This window comes from Melospiza georgiana, chromosome 8, assembly GCF_028018845.1.
Source record: "Melospiza georgiana isolate bMelGeo1 chromosome 8, bMelGeo1.pri, whole genome shotgun sequence".
In the NCBI taxonomy this organism is placed as follows: domain Eukaryota; kingdom Metazoa; phylum Chordata; class Aves; order Passeriformes; family Passerellidae; genus Melospiza; species Melospiza georgiana.
The window spans coordinates 36,947,913-36,965,582 of record NC_080437.1 but is presented as its reverse complement, the minus strand read 5'-3'; the positions used below and the strand labels follow the sequence as shown (position 1 = coordinate 36,965,582).

Genomic DNA, 17,670 nt, shown 5'->3' with positions numbered 1-17,670 from the left:
CAGCCGTCGGGCAGCGCAGCCGGAGCTCTCGGGGGCAGCGCGGCCGCGGCGGGGCCGGGGCCGGGGCCGGGGTCAGGGCCGGGGCCGGGGCTCGATCCCGCATCGGGGCTCGGTCCCGCGTCGGGGCTCGGTCCCGGCTGGGTGTCGCGGCGGTGCCCCCCGACGGGTGTTGCCGTTCCGGAGGCAGCGAGCGAGGCGAAGTTCAGCGTCTTGTTGTCGAAGGCGTCCTCCACGCTGCAGAACATCCCGCCGCGCTTCTGCCGCGGCCGCGGGCTGCCCGCGCCCAGCCCCGCAAAGCAGGCGGGCAGAGCCTCCTCCTGCCGCCCCGCCATGGCCCCGCACTCCGCGCTCCCGCAGCGCTCCCGCCGCCGCTCGCCTGGCGAGGAGAGCCCCGCGCCGCGTTAAGAGCCGCCCAGGGACCCCCGCCCCGCCCGGTGCCCATCCACCCGTGCCCGGCCCAGCGTACGACCGCGAGGTGACATCTCCAGCAGCGTCTGCGACGGCAGAGACAGCGCGGGGTTGGCTGCGCGGGGATCGGTGAACGCCCCCCCGAGCCCTCCCGGGCATCTCCCGGTGCCCCACTCGGCCGGTGACACTGCCCAGCTCCCCCATCCCCTCAAACTCAAACCAGCTCATCTAGTTTGAAGGTTTAAAACAGATCTTTTTAATTAAAATTGACAATAATTTATGTATTTTACAAAGGAATAGAAAGTCTCTCGATATATATCATAGGAATCACAATACAAAAATATCTGTAAAATTCTCTAGTCGGTCTCTCCAGCCCCTGCTTTCGGGCTGTCGGTTGCTGTCGCAGCACTGAACCCAGCGTTCTGTATTTGGGATATGATTCTGGAGTAGGATTAGAGGACACGGGTCACGGCACTCCAGCCGGTGCACCAAAAACCTCCATCTTCTCTGTGTTACGTTTTGCATAAGTTTACAGCAGTCCCTTTTAATAAACTGTACAGCACATCATACAGGGTTTAATACACATATTCACACGGCGATTTCCTGAGTCGAAGCTAAATCTCTTCCCGTGCACGCTGCCGGCCAGGGGCACAGGGTGCGAAGGAGCCGGCGGCGGTCCAGGGGCATTTCCTCCTCCTGGTCAGGAATTCTGTCCACAAGCCACGTAAGGCACTCAAGGAATCACTGAAGGCTACAGATATAGAGCAGAATACTGGAAATAACAGCCGCATCCTCCGCAGCTGGAACAAGCAGTCCACGCCTGGCACACACACAGACAGCAGCGGGTTTGGGGCGGGGGCGGCCCCGGCACCCCCTGCTCCGGCTGCTGCCCCCGCACCGGGCACCGAGGGACCGCGGGAGCGCCCCGGGCCGGGGCTTGGAGACGGTGTTGGCAAGGGATGCACCGGGGCCAGAGTGAGGAGGAGCGGCCGAGACCCGGCACGGCTCAGCCCGGCCCCGGGGTACCAAAAACCTCCTGACACAGAGCCCAGCCCGGCCCCGGGGTACCAAAAACCTCCTCACACAGAGCCCAGCCCTGCTCTGGGCTACCAAACACCTCCTGACACAGAGCCCAGCTTGGCCCTGGGCTACCAAAAACCTCCTGACACAGAGCCCAGCCCGGCCCGGGCTACCAAACACCTCCTGACACAGAGCCCAGCCCTGCTCTGGGCTACCAAACACCTCCTGACACAGAGCCCAGCCTGGCTCCGGGCTACCAAACACCTCCTGACACAGAGCCCAGCCTGGCCCCGGGGTACCAAAAACCTCCTGACACAGAGCCCAGCCTGGCTCCGGGCTACCAAACACCTCCTGACACAGAGCCCAGCCTGGCTCCGGGCTACCAAAAACTCCTCACACAGAGCCCAGCCTGGCTCCGGGCTACCAAAAACCTCCTGACACAGAGCCCAGCCCTGCTCCGGGTTGACAAAATCTCCTCACACGGAGCCCAGCCCTGCTCAGGGCCACCACAAACTCCTCACAGAGCCGGTGGGATGCAGACAGCAAGCAGAACCAGCAGGATCCCTTCCCGGAGAGTGAGGGAGCACACGGATGGCAATGTCCTGTCTGTGCATTTAAACGGAGGACACAGTTCTGAAAACATTCTTTGAGCCGTTTTCTCTTTCCTATGTACAGAACTTCATACATATTTATAGTGACATATAGATAAGCGCAATCCCTTATTTACACACAGGCCTGTCCTGTACATTTGGCTTTGTACGTAAAACCCCCAGGATCAAGGAAGTTAATGGGAAAACAGAACCGGTATTTGAGACACACGGACACACCGGGCAAGAGCACATCCCCAGTGAAGAGCCATGAGATGGACTCAAGCCCCTTCCTAACGTGCCCTTTGTCACCTCAGCCACCACCTGCAGGGCTTCCTGCAGTGAATACAGTATTTTAAGACATGAAGTATTTCAGTGGAACTCAAAATGAACTCGTTTAGTCTTGAAATGCAGAAGCAAAAATGCAGCTCATCCCAGAATGCCAGCACTGGCATTGGTATCTGGTAGAATCGGAGCTTGTTAAATCAATTCCATGATAGAATTGTATGCTGATATCAACATCCACAACCTTGGCCTTAAAACATTGCATCCCTCTGGTTCAAATACCACACTTCTCTGACCAAATCCCTTCCTTGTGTTTCTGCAGCTGAGCTCCCAGTGCTGGGTTAAAGCACTGTCGATGTACAAGCGCAGGAAGAGGCTGAAGAATTTCAGTATCCAGGGGTTTTCTTCATAGCTTTACAAACTCCAGCAGCGCAGGTACCTACAGAATAAAATAAACACAAGGTTTAACCACAGCTGCGGTCCTCTCCTCCACATGGGATTTTTAATCCCAAAATCTACAACATTTCCATTCCATAGGTTGTGCTGGGTTGTGTTAAGCAGCTCTCAGTTAAGTCTGAGTTGGAGTGGGCTTAGCCAGTTACTGTTTTTTTCCCTAAAAAACAAGAGATAATTTATTAAATGTTAAATGTACTGTTTTCTCCAGGCTGTGCTGCACATCAAATAATTCATTTTCCTTAAGCAGTACTCCCCTAACAGCTTTGGGTAACACTCAGAATGTGGCGATGGTCGTGATGAATTTAAAATTTGCCTCATCTGACAAACTCTGAGAGGACGAGTTAATAACCAGGGAGCCAAATTCCCCCTCCCCAGAGGAGGAGAGGCGGCATGAAGGAAGGAAGGACGTGGTGCCCGTAGGTGGCAGGGGGCTGCAGCAGCCCTGACCCTCCCGTGCCCCCTCCTTGGCACCGTGTCCCTGCTCCCATGTCCCACCCAGCCAGGAGAGCTGAGCCAGCCGGACGGGGAATGCCTGGGGAAGGAACACACGTGGGAAGAGAACAGCCCTGCCAGTGGCCAGAAGGGAGAGAATCCCCCATTCCCTGTCCCTTCTCCATGACCCTTCTCCATCCCCCGTTCCCTGTCCCTCTCCATCCCCTGTTCCCTGTCCCTTCTCCATCCCCTGTTCCATGTCCCTTCTCCATCCCCTGTTCCCTGTCCCTTCTCCATGTCCCTTCTCCATTCCCTGTTCCCTGTCCCTTCTCCATCCCCTGTTCCCTGTCCCTTCTCCATCCTCCTTTCCACGTCTCTTCTCCATCCCCCGTTCCCTGTCCCTTCTCCATCCCCCGTTCCCTGTCCCTTCTCCATCCCCTGTTCTCTGTCCCTTCTCCATCCTCCTTTCCACGTCTCTTCTCCATCCCCCGTTCCCTGTCCCTTCTCCATCCCCCGTTCCCTGTCCCTTCTCCATCCCCCGTTCCCTGTCCCTTCTCCATCCCCGTTCCCTGTCCCTTCTCCATGTCCCTTCTCCATCCCCCATTCCCTGTCCCTTCTCCATTCCCTGTTCCCTGTCCCTTCTCCATCCCCCGTTCCCTGTCCCTTCTCCATCCCCCGTTCCCTGTCCCTTCTCCATCCTCCTTTCCCTGTCCCTTCTCCATCCCCCGTTCCCTGTCCCTTCTCCATCCCCTGTTCCATGACCCTTCTCCATTCCCTGTTCCCTGTCCCTTCTCCATCTCCATTCCCTGTCCCTTCTCCATCTCCATTCCCTGTCCCTTCTCCATCCCCATTCCCTGTCCCTTCTCCATCCCCATTCCCTGTCCCTTCTCCATCTCCATTCCCTGTCCCTTCTCCATCCCCCGTTCCCTGTCCCTTCTCCATCCCCTGTTCCATGACCCTTCTCCATTCCCTGTTCCCTGTCCCTTCTCCATCTCCATTCCCTGTCCCTTCTCCATCCCCATTCCCTGTCCCTTCTCCATCTCCATTCCCTGTCCCTTCTCCATCTCCATTCCCTGTCCCTTCTCCATCTCCATTCCCTGTCCCTTCTCCATCCCCGTTCCCTGTCCCTCTCCATCCCCGTTCCCTGTCTCCTCTCCCCGAGCCCCAGCAGCGGCTGAATGCCCTCCCTGGCGCAGCCACCGAGCGGTAAAGGGTTAACCCTTGGCAGCCCGGCCGGCAGGGCAGGCAGTGCCGGGCTCCCTGGGCTCCTCTGCCCCAGCCCTGCCGCAGGGACCCCCTGCACCAGAGCAGGTCCTGCCGGCTCCCCTGTCCCCCCGAGCCTTGGGACAGGGATGCCGCTCGCAGGTGACAACAGCATCCTAAGGGTTTCAGAAGCAATTCCTGAAAAGTAAAGGACAGAAAGGAAGGAGGGCGGCTGACGGGGTGTTCCAGACGCCCTTTGCTGTGCTCCAGCCCGTCGGGGCCGTCACAGCGCGCTCGGCATAGCGCTGCCCCCGCCGGTCCCTCCCGCACCGCTGCCCCCGGGGCCCCGCACACGGCACAGTCACCCGCGCCTCGCCCCCGCCTCCCGCCGAACACACGGAATGGTTCCAGAGCTGTGAAACTGCGACAGCAGCATGTGAAAGATGGGAACGGACGGTGTTTGTGCCTCTGAGCACTCGCGGCTTGTGGAAAACAGCAGCTTTGCTGAAGAGAACAATGCAGGAATGCAGCTCCTCAAAGATCAAGGATTAAATTTCATGTGAGGAAGGAATCACAAAACCCCAGACTGGTTTGGGTGGGAAGGGAACATCTCCCCCCCCATCCCACCCCTGCCATGGCAGGGACACCTCCCACTGTCCCAGGTGCTCCCAGCCCCATCCAGCCTGGCCTTGGGCACTGCCAGGGATCCAGGGGCAGCCACAGCTGTGCCAGGGCTGCCCACCCTGCCAAGGAAGAGTTTCTTCCATGTATCTAAGCTAAATTTCCCCTGATTTAGTTTGACCCCATTCTCCTTGTCCTGTCACGACAGTTTCTGAAGAAGAATGATCACCTTCATCAGCACAGCCTCCTACCAAGGCTGCAATGGAAGGAGATATGTATTTACACATTCATCTTTATCTATGGATACATATTTACATGCTTATTTATATATACATATGTTTATTTATATACATCACACGGGACCATATGGCCGAGGGAGGCACTGACAGCATCCTGGGCTGCTGGGAAAAGCTGGGACACGTTTGGGAGTAAGGAAAAGGCACCAGAGCCATCAGGCAGCACTTGGCCAAGGCAATGCCTCTCTGAGCCCCCTAAGCAGAGTTACCAAGCAGGTGAAGGGATGCTGCAGGTGGCTCTAGGGCAGCTCAGCCCTCTCTCCCAAAGCAGAGTCTGCCTGGAGGAGCCTGAGGCTCTTCATCCCTGCTAAAGCTGAATCCATCCCGGGACACACCGTGGGACCCCGCTGCTGCCTGTGAGGTGCCAGTAAATCATGGATCCCTCTGGGACCCGTGCAGTGGGAAGGAGGGCATCAGAGAGCCCCTGCACCAACACTGTGGCCCTGGGGGCTGCACCCCATCCTCACCTGGGCTCACAAGCCCCCAGGAGCTGGGAATGCAGAATCGCTCCTCTTCCCACTCATGGCCCACGCTGAGAATAAACAGGTGGAATTTCATGTCCATGGAAAGAACAATGGGCTAGACTTGGCTTCCTTGCCTTTTCCCCTTCCTCTCCCACTGGATTCACACGAGGGCATTTATGGCACATTCAACCCCTCCTGAGCACATGAATAAAAATGCAAATAACCCATGGGGATGTACTGCAGGGCAGAGAGGGGTTCCCAGAGAACAGGAAGATGAGAAATCATCAACAGAATAAAATGCAGAGGGGAGTTATTTAACCATCTAAAAACGGTGGCCATTTAGTTCCAACAGGTTCCACAGAAAGGGGAACATTTGATGTCAGGGAAGAGGATGGGACAGGTCCCTGGGAGGAAGAGGAAGCTCTTTTTTCTTTTCCCCTTTTTCCTGGTGAGAAAGAGGAACCTGCTGGCTGCAATGAAGCAGCCAAAGATCAGGGTAATAACAGTTAATGGATTACACAAATGAACTCACATAAATCTGTTGCACCCCCAGCTTTGACAACGTGCGCCTTCTTTTTTAAGATGCTATTTTTTAACACCTGCCTTTGTGAGCAGGGTGACAGGGTAAACACACTTGGGCAATTCACTACAGAGTCTCTGCAAAAATTCAGATTCTTGGTTGCATTTCAGGCCACAGTCCCATGGTTTTTGTGGCTGGAGGATGGGCCTCTAGCCCTGAGAATCTCAACTATCAGCGGCCCCTCACTCTCCACTTAATTTCTTACTTAATTCCTCATTTTCAATTTAAAATTCAACGCACTGTTTCACAGGACCAGTGAACACGTCCATGGTGTATTTTGTTTCTGTGTATACTGACTTGGAAGATTCTGGGGTTTTCCAGTCCAACTGACCAAGGCAGGAGCATTCCTGCCCGTATCCATTTGTGCTGACAAATGCTGGGAGTGCACAAGAGCAGAGAATTACCCACGGGCATAAAAGCATTTCACCTCATCAATATTCACAGACTGGAATCTGAAACGCTGTTCCCGGGCCCCTGATGCCTTCCAGCAGCTCCAGGAGCCGGGGAGAGGATGGGGCTGTGCTGGGGGTACCGGGCATCAGGGTGCCCATCAGTGCCAGCCCTGCTTGGCCAGGCAGGACTGCAGGAGCAGCCAGCACAGGGGATTCCAGCCATTCCTGTTCATTCCCTGCAGCCTCATGCCATGAGCCACCCCAGACAGGACTGCAGGAACATCAGCACAAGGGGTTCCAGCCATTCCTGTTCATTCCCTGCAGCCTCATGCCAGGAGCCACCCAAACCAGGACTGCAGGAACATCAGCACAGCTGATTTCAGCCATTCTGTTCACTCCCTGCACAGCCTCATGCCATGAGCCACCCCAGACAGGGCTGCAGGAGCAGCCAGCACAGGGGATTCCAGCCATTCCTGTTCATTCCCTGCAGCCTCATGCCAGAGCCATCCAAACCAGGACTGCAGGAACATCAGCACAGGGGGTTCCAGCCATTCCTATTCATTCCCTGCAGCCTCATGCCATGAGCCACCCCAGACAGGACTGCAGGAACATCAGCACAGGGGATTTCAGCCATTCCTGTTCATTCCTGTTCTCTTCCTGCACAGCCTCATGCCAGGAGCCATCCCAGACAGGGCTGAGCTCTGGCACTGCCATCACCTCCTGTGCTGAAAGTGGAACCAGGCAGCTCTGGCCCCACAGTCAGGCAATGCCCCACGGACATGGGGGGATTCTGACACAGACCTGCTGCAAACTGCTTCTGCTAGAGCAGAAAACAGGGCTGCTCCCTCTAGGCATAATAGCAGTGGTTTAAAAAGCTGTTGCCTTCCATTACAAATCATTTATCTGTGATAAAATCTTGGTACGACTCATTTTACACACACACACATACACACACACACACACACACACACAGAGAGATAAATATGTGCATAGAAACCCCCAGCATTTTCTTTCCACGTTGGATTTTCAGTTCAGTAGGATCAGTTCAGAGGGGACAGGACAGTTCAGTGGGATCAGCTCAGGGACAGTTCAGTGGGATCTGTTCAGAGGGATTGGTTCAGCAGGCACAGTTCAGGGACAGCTCAGCAGGCACAGTTCAGTGGGATCAGCTCAGGGACAGTTCAGTGGGATCTGTTCAGAGGGATCGGTTCAGCAGGTACAGTTCAGGGACAGTTCAGGGACAGTTCAGTGGGATCAGCTTAGGGACAGTTCAGTGGGATCTGTTCAGAGGGATTGGTTCAGCAGGCACAGTTCAGGGACAGCTCAGCAGGCACAGTTCAGTGGGATCCATGTTCTCATTATTTGCAAGAGCTCAGCAAGACCCAGATTGAGGGGGAGAACCCTTCAGCTGTGATGAGAACTGAAGCTGCTCTGCCCAGGAGTGCTTTGGGGAATGAAAGGTGAAATGAATGATTATCTTTAAAACCAGCTTGGTGGAGCAGGCTGCCAGTCCCAGCTCTGTACAGAGTTAGGTGGAGGTTTCATTCTGGAGAGCAAGCTGAGGGTGGAAGGCGCTGTGGTTTTGAGGGAGAAGCACACAGGACACCAAATTGCTGCTGGTGCACTAATTCACACTCCAAAAAAGCTCTTCTCTACTTCCCACAGCAAGAGGAACACCCCAGCAAATGACTCAGAGGAAGGCTGGATGGGGCTTGGAGCAACCTGGGGTAGGATGGGCAGGGATGACCCTGCAAGTGCCTCCCAACACAGACCATTCTGGGATTCTGTGCTGCGTGTGATCCCCTACAGCAACACAGGAGTGGGAGGTTTTAGCTGTAGAGAGGATAAACGAAAGGCTGGTCCCACGTCACACAAGCACAACAAAAGGTTCCTGTGCAATAATCCAGGTGTTTTGCTCAGAAGGAAACCCCGAGCTGGCCAGTGACAAAGTGCATTCCCCTGGGATTTGGCAGAGCCGTGGAGGAGCAGCCCTGCACAGCAGAGATGTCTGGGGTGAGCAGGGCTGAGGAGCTCCCAGCCCTGCCCAGCCCTGGCTGCAGCCCCCCTCAGCCCCAGCTCCTGCCCCAGGGCCTCCATCCCCGCCTCAGCCACAAATTCAGGCTGACATTGTCATCTCTGCGCTCTTCAGCGCGCAGCAGCCCCGAGACAGCGGAGCAGAAACCCTGCCAGAGACAGCCCCTGCTCTGACACAAATTGACAGTTATTAACCCACTGGAAATCGCCTCCGTCGCCGAGCCAATCCTGTCTCCGAGAGAGGAACCCGCAAGGTTTGCAGCGCAGCAAAAGGAATAAAAGCTTCTGAGTCAATGCCTTTGCTCAATGGGAGTCTCCTTGCCGGCCTCAATTTCCCCACACTTCACTTCAAACAAGGATGTCTGGGGTCACAGCAGAGTGGCCAATTAGCGTGCTGAGGCTGGAGCTCATTAGTGGCCCTGAAGGAGTCATTCCAGAGAGCCTGAGCACTCGCACAGGGCTGCCAGCCCCAGCAGCCCCTCACCTGCCCTGGCATCCCTTCTGAAAGGGAGGCAAAACCCAACACCCCAAACCCACGCTCTGCTGACAGCGGGTACGCCAGGAACACAGAACCACCTGCTGCTGTTCGACTGATCAGTGTGCAAAGCCATTTAAAGAGAAGGAATTATCCACAGAACTGAGAGGCTCACAGGGACACGTCCTGCTCTGGGGGTGCAGGAGGCTCCCCCTGGGGAAATGTCCCCACCCGTGGTTAAATAGAACCATCAAGCTCTCAACTCCTGAAACCGGTATTTCCGATTGTTCCCTAGGAAATACATTATCTATTCTTAATTAAAAATATTGAGGGCCATTTCTAAAGAGAATTTATATTGTTGTAAGAAATGCAAGGGTTAGAGGAGCATCTGAAAACAGGTGGGTCCACCATGAACCTAAAGCTGGCTTGCTGCTGGTGCCCATGGCTGGCATCTCCCCATGATGCCCAGCTCCACAGACCAGTTAAACACAGCAAGCTGCTTTTAGAAACATGAATACAGACTGGCTTGGGTAGGAGGGGACTGCAGAGACCATGGAGCTCCAGCCCTCTGCCATGGTGCTTTCCCCATTCTTCTATCACTGGAAAATTGAAAACAATATTTTAATGTTATTTGTTCAAGCACATTCCACACGTTGCTTCCTTTGAATGAACAAATATCAAATGGAGCTATAATAAAGGCAGGGGGTTTTAATTAAATTAAGATAATCAGGGCAAAAAATATGGATGCTCAAGCCTCTTCTATAAATGTAAGAGTTAATATCTAATAAAAATTTCTCTTAGGTAAGTGTCAGTTTATTTATTTGTACACAGGCAAGTGCGACCCACCCCTGTGAGCCTCCAGGCTCCAAAGTTAAAGAGACACTAAAAATAACTGAAACACCATCCTAAACCTGCCTGGGACAGTCACACGGCCTGCAAAGCAGAATCCTCTCCTCCAGGACACACAGCTCCCAGTTTCCCCTGGCTGCAGCCCCCCGCACTGGGGCCCATTGATGGCGTCTCTGCTGAGGGGCACCCCTGGGTGCCCACCACCCCTACCTGGGCACTGCCCTCTTTGACCCAGGAGAGCTTCATTTCACAGTGCAATTACAATTCAATAATTAATACATAAATCTTGCATGTAAATAACACTTCTGTAAAGCCTGTGCCGCTGCAGCTTTCTCTGCTGCTCTCCCCATCATGTTTATGCTCCAAGTAACTCCTTATCAGCACAAATTTCAAAAAAAGTGAGGGAAATTGTGAATTAAAATACTTTCTGATTAGTATTTGTCTTTTCTCTGCAAAATGAAAAATATTTTCATCTCCTGCATTTAAAATGTATTTTTAAAAGCAGTGTGACTGCTTGCTGTCCATACAAATCTGACAGTGCATTTAATTACCTCCCAATAACTCTGTGTTAGGAGTGACCACTGATCTAAAACATAAACCCAGAATTTGTTATTATATCACACTGAAATTTAACACCTAAATTATTAGCAGTAATTAAATAATGTTTAGATAAAGACTCTGGTAACTTCAATGCCAAATTCAGCATTTCCTCTGTTATCACCTTAGGAGAATAGAAATAACAGATTAATAACACCTGTAATTATTAACCCAAGTGAGAGAGACCAGCAGGGGAGGGAGTTCCCCAGAATCCCAGGACAAAGGGGTTTCCAGCTGCTCAGCCCATCTTACCTGTCCAGAGCTCTGATCCCTTCCTGCCCGTGCTCCCAGGGGATGGGCACATGGGACCCTGGCTGGTGGCAGCACCTCGCTCCTGGCCTTGGTCCTGGCTTTGTTCTTCATCCCTGACCTTGGTCCTGGCCTTGGTCCTCATCCCCGGCCTTGGTCCTGGCCTTGTTCCTCATCCCTGGCCTTGTTATTGGCTTCGTCCTTCATCCCTGGCCTTGGTCCTGGCCTTGTTCCGCATCCCTGGCCTTGGTCCTCATCCCTGGCCTTGGTCCTGGCTTTGACCTTCATCTCTGGCCTTGTTCCTCATCCCTGGCCTTGTTCCTCATCCCTGGCCTTGTTCCTCATCCCTGGCCTTGTTCCTCATCCCTGGCCTTGGTCCTGGCTTTGACCTTCATCTCTGGCCTTGGTCTTGGCTTCATCCTTCATCCCTGGCCTTGGTCCTGGCTTTGACCTTCATCCCTGGCCTTGGTCTTGGCTTCGTCTTCATCCCTGGCCTTGGTCCTGGCCTTGTTCCTCATCCCTGACCTTGGTCCTGGCTTTGACCTTCATCTCTGGCCTTGGTCTTGGCTTCATCCTTCATCCCTGGCCTTGGTCCTGGCTTTGACCTTCATCTCTGGCCTTGGTCTTGGCTTCGTCTTCATCCCTGGCCTTGGTCCTGGCCTTGCTCCTCATCCCTGGCCTTGCCCCACAGCTCTGCATTTCTGTGCTCGGCTGTGGATCCAACGTGGTCAATCACACTCTGGAATTTCTTCTGGGTTTTCCCCTCTTCTCCTGTTTTTCTAGAGGATTCTTTTGCCTTCCTGTTTCCTGTGCCAGCCTCCCAGGCTCGGGCTCTGTGGGACTTAGGCTCCCTTTCGCTGAGGTGAGGACACCTTCCAGCTGAGGACATCTTCTGTTCCCTCTCCCAGCCCAGTGCACATGGATCAGGGATAATCTGGTTTAGTTCAGTCTTTTCCAGGCTGAATTTTTTGCTGGAACAATGTTAAGTCTTTTGTCATTGTTCAGGGACAGCCAATTATAAATTATTGCATAATTTTTCTCATCATGGTTTACTGACAACTCAAAAAATAATTAGAGCTTGGTTTCCTGAACATAGCTTTACATTTTCCCTAAAACTGGGCTTGTGGGATATTCAGCAAAGCATGGGACATACCCTGTGCAACGGAGAAATTCCTTGGAACAAACCACTTCATTTTCATTCACATCCATGTTTTCATGAGCTACTCCCTCTGGAACACTTCTTGCAAGACAGATTTTTGAAGAACTGTGGAACAAACACGAGCGTGTGGCACACAGACAGGACAGGGGCACTTCTGCACAGAAGCAATTTGCCACCTGCTTAGCAGGGAACCGGGATAAATTCAGTGTATCTGAATCAGAGATGGTGCTGCTGTCGGAGCCTGGCCCTGCAGAGAGGCAGCAGCAGAGCTCTTGGTTTCCTTGGCGGGCTCAGTTCTGAGGCAGCAGCAGAGTTCTCGGAGTTCTTGGTTTCCTTGGTGGGCTCAGTCCTGTCCTCTCCAAAGGCTCCTCGGGGGTTTTAGGGGTGCAGGGACTCCCCCCAGCCCAGCTCAGCCCCGTGCAAGTCCCACAGGCTGCAGCTGCCCTGGCCAGCAGCACACGACGAGACAGATCCAAGGGTGGAAGGGGCAAAGTCTCTGTGTGGGTCTGGGGAAGCAGGGCTGTCCCTCAGGCAGGAACAGCAGGAGCAGCTGCAGCGGCCTCAGGGGCTGAAACAGGACAGGAGAACAGCAATCAAAGGAAAGCCCACTGGGCAGAAATAACATTCACAGAACTTCTGAGAGGTCCTGTTTATAATTATCTGCTGAACTGTACAACTGATAAAAAAGGATTTGTGATCTATTCCATCTATTCGGTTTCTGTTGTTAGTGGGGAGCGTTTCCCTCCATGCCATCCCTGCTGTGGTCATTTCTGGCAGCACACACAGAAATAGGGCAATTTATCCCTTATTTACACAGGAAAAGGGGATCCAGGGGGTCCCTGGGGCCCCATAGCACAATGCCTGGAGGAAAACACCCCAGTAAATGCCACGCTGCCCCAAACCCACCTGGCTGCTGCCCTGGAGGCAGGAAAGGAGAGGGGCTGAGGGTTCCATGGGCTTCCAGCACAGATCAGTGGAGCTGCCCCTGATGCACTCAGAGGAGTCACCCCAGACTGGGGGTTTGCCCTGGCTTGACAGAGCTTTCCTTGCTTTTAAGCCTGCTTAATTTTTCCTTGTCCTTCCCTCTAAAGAAGGAAATTCTGTTTGACAAGTTTTTGCCTGCCGGAGTCCAGGCTTCACATTTTATTTAAAGGATTTGGAGATTTCCATTTTTCGGTTCTCTGGCATGCCCAAGAGACCCTTCAATCCTGCTGACACAGCAAAAGGAAGCTCTTTTCTCTATGGGAAAATAGAGATGCTCTAGGAGGAGAAGAGCAGAGAGCAGAGCAGACCCAAGGGCTTACCTTGTGCATGTGGCCTGAAGGACTATGACCAAAGAATGAAAGCTAAAGAGAAAAATAAAAACAAAAATAAAAACTGAAAAGGGGAGAGAAGAGAGGAAAAAATGGAAGAGAAGAAAGAGATTAAGAGCTTACAGTGTGTTTGGCTGAGAAATAAGCTGTGGTTACAGACAGAGCACAACAAAACTCTCAGGTGAGGAGGAGCATGGAGTGTGAAGTGAAGTCAGAGTGCTGGGGGCTCAGCTTGGCTCAGGAGAGCTCCTGTGTCCCCTGGGCTGGTGACAGTGACCCCTGTGAGCCCAGCCAGCCCCAGCCATGGGCTCAGGGGAAATGGGGAACAGCAGCTGAGCTCTGACCCCTGAAACACCCCGAGCCTGGCCCTGCTGGGCTCTGGGCTCAGGGGCTGGCCCAGCTCAGCCCTGCTGTACCTGAGCACCCCTGGGCAGGGCAGGGCTCAGCTGAGGCCGTTCTGGGCTCAAACACACCAGTTTGGGCTGGCTGCAGAGTGCTCTGTGACACAGACTGTGGCTGCAGGCAGGGAGGAGAGCAAAGCCCCCGTTCCTGCAGGAAAAGGCTGCTCCATGCACTGCCTTCCCAGGGGCTGCCGTGGATGGGAGGGAAGCAGGGAGCAGCAGCCCCTTCCCCAGAGCTCCTCACCATCCCACCTGTGCTCCTGCTGCTGGGCCCTTGGCTCTGCCCGGCGTCAGGCTGCCCCGAAGGGCGACAGGGAGCAAGGACTCAGTTCAACCAGCTCACCCGCCCTCCTCGGAGGGGCTGGTGCAAATGCAAGCTGTTTTCCTGGAGCTGTGCCCCTTTCTCACTGCGCTACACACACAAGCCCTCTCTAGGGTGGTTTCCTTGGCCCAGGTGAAATGGAGAATGGTCATGTGCACACACATAGCTGTTCCATCTGCATGACCTTACCTTTTCCTCTAACTCTTTTATTTGTCTTTTTTGGCCTTCAATTCTTTCTTCTAGCTCTTTAATTCTCTGTCAGATTTCAAATAAAAAAATATTTATTAACCAACCAAATACAGACGTACCCGGAAGATGCATTAGTTTGGGGGACATAGATTGTATGTGCTGTGCTTCTCCCAAAGCCAGATTGGGTATTATGTCACCCTGGTTTTCTAAGATTTTCTAAGCCTTCTGATGTTGACATTCTTGCAGTAAACTTCCTCACACGCTTTCTGTTAATAACTCATTGTTTTGCTTTCTTTTATGGAGGAGGAGAAAGTTGATAGGCTGTTGGTTTGTCCAGTGTCATTGGAGAGGTGGCACTGTCACCCTCCAATCCACTGCTTTTGGAAAACTATAAATGTTGGAGTCAAAAAATAAACTTCCCTTTTTTCTTCACCTTGAGAACAGTGGTGTGAGCTTGTGTGTTCCTTGGTGTCCTACAGGGACAGGGATCAGGCTGCAGGTGAGTGCTGTGTGATTGTCACCGTGTGTGACAGAGGCAGGAACTGCACACTGCCCTGTCTGCAGGGGTATCCAGGCCGAGCAAAGCCTGTCCCAGCTCTGACAGCTCCCAGGGCTGTCCCTCCCGAGCTCCCAGCCCCAGACCCACCTGCTGGGCGTGCTGGACGAGCTCCATCCTCTCGCGCAGGATCTGGGCGTCCCTCTCGCGGAGCTCGCTCATCACCTGCCGCTTCCACTGCTCCACGGCGCTCTTCAGCTTCTCCTTCTCCTCTTCTGAAAGAAGTTCGGAAATTTTGGCTCCAGCTTCTTGCTGCAGGGCATCATAGAGCATGGCTTCTAATTCCAGAATTTGCTAATCAAAAACAATATAAAGCTGTCAGCTCGGCCTTGTCCCCGCCGGGGTGAGGAGGTTGTGGGGAGCGGAGCGTCCGACCCTGAAAGGCAACGGGAGCGGAGCGGGGGCTGCGTGCTGAGCCCCCACAGGGCAGCACTGAGAACTCCATCCACAGGGAGAACAGCCCATCCCGAGGGGCTCCGAGCACAGCCCCTGGATCCAGCCTGCTCTGCCCCACAGGCATGGGGAGGCAGCTGCTCCTTCCTGGGGATGGCACCGTGGGGAGAGCAGGAGAAGGAGAAAAGGTAAAGGAAGGGGGAAAGGGAGAGGGAAAAGGGAGAAGGGAAAATGTAAACAGGGAAAAGGAAAGAGGTTCATAAAGACTCATTTTGTGAGCTACAGATATTTTTACATGTATTTTGCCATCCCTTGGTTGCCCTTTCCCAGCTCTCTCACTGCCCAGCAGAGGACACAACCTCGTCCCAGCAAAATGCTGCTGTTTGATACCTGTATTTCTGCTGTGCCCCAGCCTCATGGACACAGCCCCAGCCCTGTCTGGAGACCTGGCCTGGGCAGGAGAGGGGCAGGGGCCCCTCCTGGCCCCCAGAGCAGCAGCAGGGTCAGCCAAGTGCTGCCTGGAGCAGGACCCTGCAGCATCCAGGCTCAGGGCTTTGCCTGCTAATCCTGTTGGCTCTGCTTCAGGGGCATCATGATTAGCTGCTCCTCATCTCCAGGGCACAAAGGAAACATGGAAGCGAAGCGAATTTTACAAAGCAGAAGAGCTTTTTCCACTCGAATTCCAGGGCAGCACAAAGCTTCCTTTGCTGCTTTCAGGCTGCGTTTGTGCCCTGGAACAAAGCAGTGCCTGGGACACGCGTGTGCTGCCTTCAGGAAATAGAGGGAAACGCAAATAACCCTCAGCCCCCTCTGCAGGGGCTGCCACTCCTGCACTCACTGCTTCCATTGGCAGCGTCAGCCCTCAGCTGCACAAACTGTGCTCAGGACAGCAGAGGATGGAACCACAGAGTCCCAAAGGCTGCCTTGTTCCATCCCATGCCATGGGCAGGGAAATTCCACTGCAAGGGGTTATAGGGCTGGAGCCACAGCCGAGGGGCCTGTGTGCTCTGCAAGGTTTGCATTGTGCCTTGGCTCCAGATGCAGCTCAGAACGAGGCAAAATCAGTCCTAAAGATCACCCACGGGACAGAAAATGCATGGAGCAAAGGCTCCCCCAAATGGTCCAAGACACAAGTAGACATCAGGAGGCAGAAACAGAGGCATAAACACTCACTGCTCCTCAGAAAGTGTAACTGTGCTCTAGGTTTGTGTAGAACTTGGAAAATGAGATAAACTGACAGGAAACTTTATGCCTTTTGTGGATAATTGTATAACCTTTCTCTCATTGATGGAAACAAGACTGATGACTGAAAAGATGGGTGAAATGCCTTAGGATCAGCTAATGATGAACCTGACTTAAAAGCAGTTCCATTTCAGATTTACACATCCCAGAATACCTCCAGCTGCTCTGGTGACAGAGGGTGCAATCCAAAATCCAAGGAAACGTGCAGGCCAAAATATATTTTTTTAAAATATAAGACAAATTACTGAAAACCTAATTTCCTTATCAGTCCTTTACTGAAGCTTTGGCTGAATGACAACTGGTGTTGATCAAGTCAACGTTCAGGTGCTAACCCTGCAGGGGCCACTCAGACCCAGGAGTGGTGCTCACGAGGCAATCCTGGTCAGCTCAGGGTGCAGAGGATTTGCTGGACTGTGATCCCGTGCAGCCCTCGGGGCACCCCACAGCAGCACTGCCCGTGGCAGAGCCCACGGGCTCACCCAGGTGTCCCAAGCCAGCCCCTGTGGCAGCCCTCACCTTGTGAGCCTGGTCCAGGGACTGTTTCCTGAAGTCCAGCTCATCGTCCAGGTACCCCTTCTGCTTGCTGAACAGCTCCTGGGGAGCGAGGCAGGGCTGTCAGTGACCCCCCGGGCCCAGCCCCAGCCCCAGCCCTGCTGCCCCTCCCCGGTACCTTCTCGTTCTCCAGGTCCAGCATCTTCTGCTGCAGCGCAGACTCGGTCACCTCGATCTGCTGGAGCCACTGTGGGACAGACAGGGCCTGAGCAGGGCCCTGGGCTGGGCACGAGCCAGCAGGCAGGCACCACCCAAACGGCACAGCACAACCAGCCCTGCGCTGCTCTTCTCTGAAAGGCTGCATTTCAAAGGCTGCTCACCTTCCCAGCCCGTGCTCCTCACCTTCCACCTCTGCTCCTCACCTTCCCACCTCTGCTCCTCACCTTCCCACCTGTGCTCCTCACCTGCCCATCCTCTGCTCCTCACCTTCCCAGCTCCCTCACCATCCCACCTGTGCTCCTCACCCTCCCACCTGTGCTCCTCACCCTCCCAGCCCCCTCACCTCCCCAGCTGTGCTCTCACCTTCTCAGCCAGCGTGAGGACAGTCCTGGCCTGGATGATGACCACCTGCTCCTCGTTGGTCAGATTCTGCACC

At 54.0% G+C, this 17,670-nt stretch overlaps 2 protein-coding genes across 23 annotated transcripts in view; both read right to left on the bottom strand.

Moving 5' to 3' along the window:
- Positions 1-653: 653 nt before the first annotated feature.
- On the bottom strand, positions 654-12,362 carry LOC131086033 (uncharacterized). Of its 2 annotated transcripts, XM_058028725.1 has the most exons (4): positions 11,070-11,220; positions 10,952-11,026; positions 1,860-2,739; positions 654-1,817 (listed from the first exon to the last, which is right to left on the bottom strand). In XM_058028725.1, exons 3-4 carry the CDS (start codon positions 2,113-2,115, stop codon positions 1,150-1,152), a joined length of 924 nt encoding a protein of 307 aa, XP_057884708.1. In that variant the 5' UTR covers positions 2,116-2,739; positions 10,952-11,026; positions 11,070-11,220; the 3' UTR covers positions 654-1,149. The 2 variants fall into 2 exon arrangements, with proteins under 2 accessions (XP_057884708.1, XP_057884709.1); XM_058028726.1 differs by lacking the exons at positions 10,952-11,026; positions 11,070-11,220 and adding an exon at positions 12,102-12,362.
- Positions 12,361-17,670, bottom strand: part of JAKMIP3 (Janus kinase and microtubule interacting protein 3) — a 48,976-nt gene continuing 43,666 nt past the window's right edge. For 15 of the 21 annotated variants that reach the window (XM_058028704.1, XM_058028708.1, XM_058028707.1 and 12 more), the window contains 7 exons: positions 17,598-17,663; positions 17,194-17,262; positions 17,040-17,117; positions 14,979-15,182; positions 14,333-14,398; positions 13,412-13,484; positions 12,361-12,675 (listed from right to left, as the gene is read on the bottom strand). In XM_058028704.1, coding sequence (XP_057884687.1) covers positions 13,434-13,484; positions 14,333-14,398; positions 14,979-15,182; positions 17,040-17,117; positions 17,194-17,262; positions 17,598-17,663 — 534 coding nt within the window. In that variant the 3' untranslated portion in view covers positions 12,361-12,675; positions 13,412-13,433. Of the gene's footprint in view, positions 12,676-13,411; positions 13,485-14,332; positions 14,399-14,978; positions 15,183-17,039; positions 17,118-17,193; positions 17,263-17,597; positions 17,664-17,670 lie in introns of those variants that run through there. The other 6 variants (XM_058028715.1, XM_058028716.1, XM_058028722.1 and 3 more) reach the window with 4 other exon arrangements.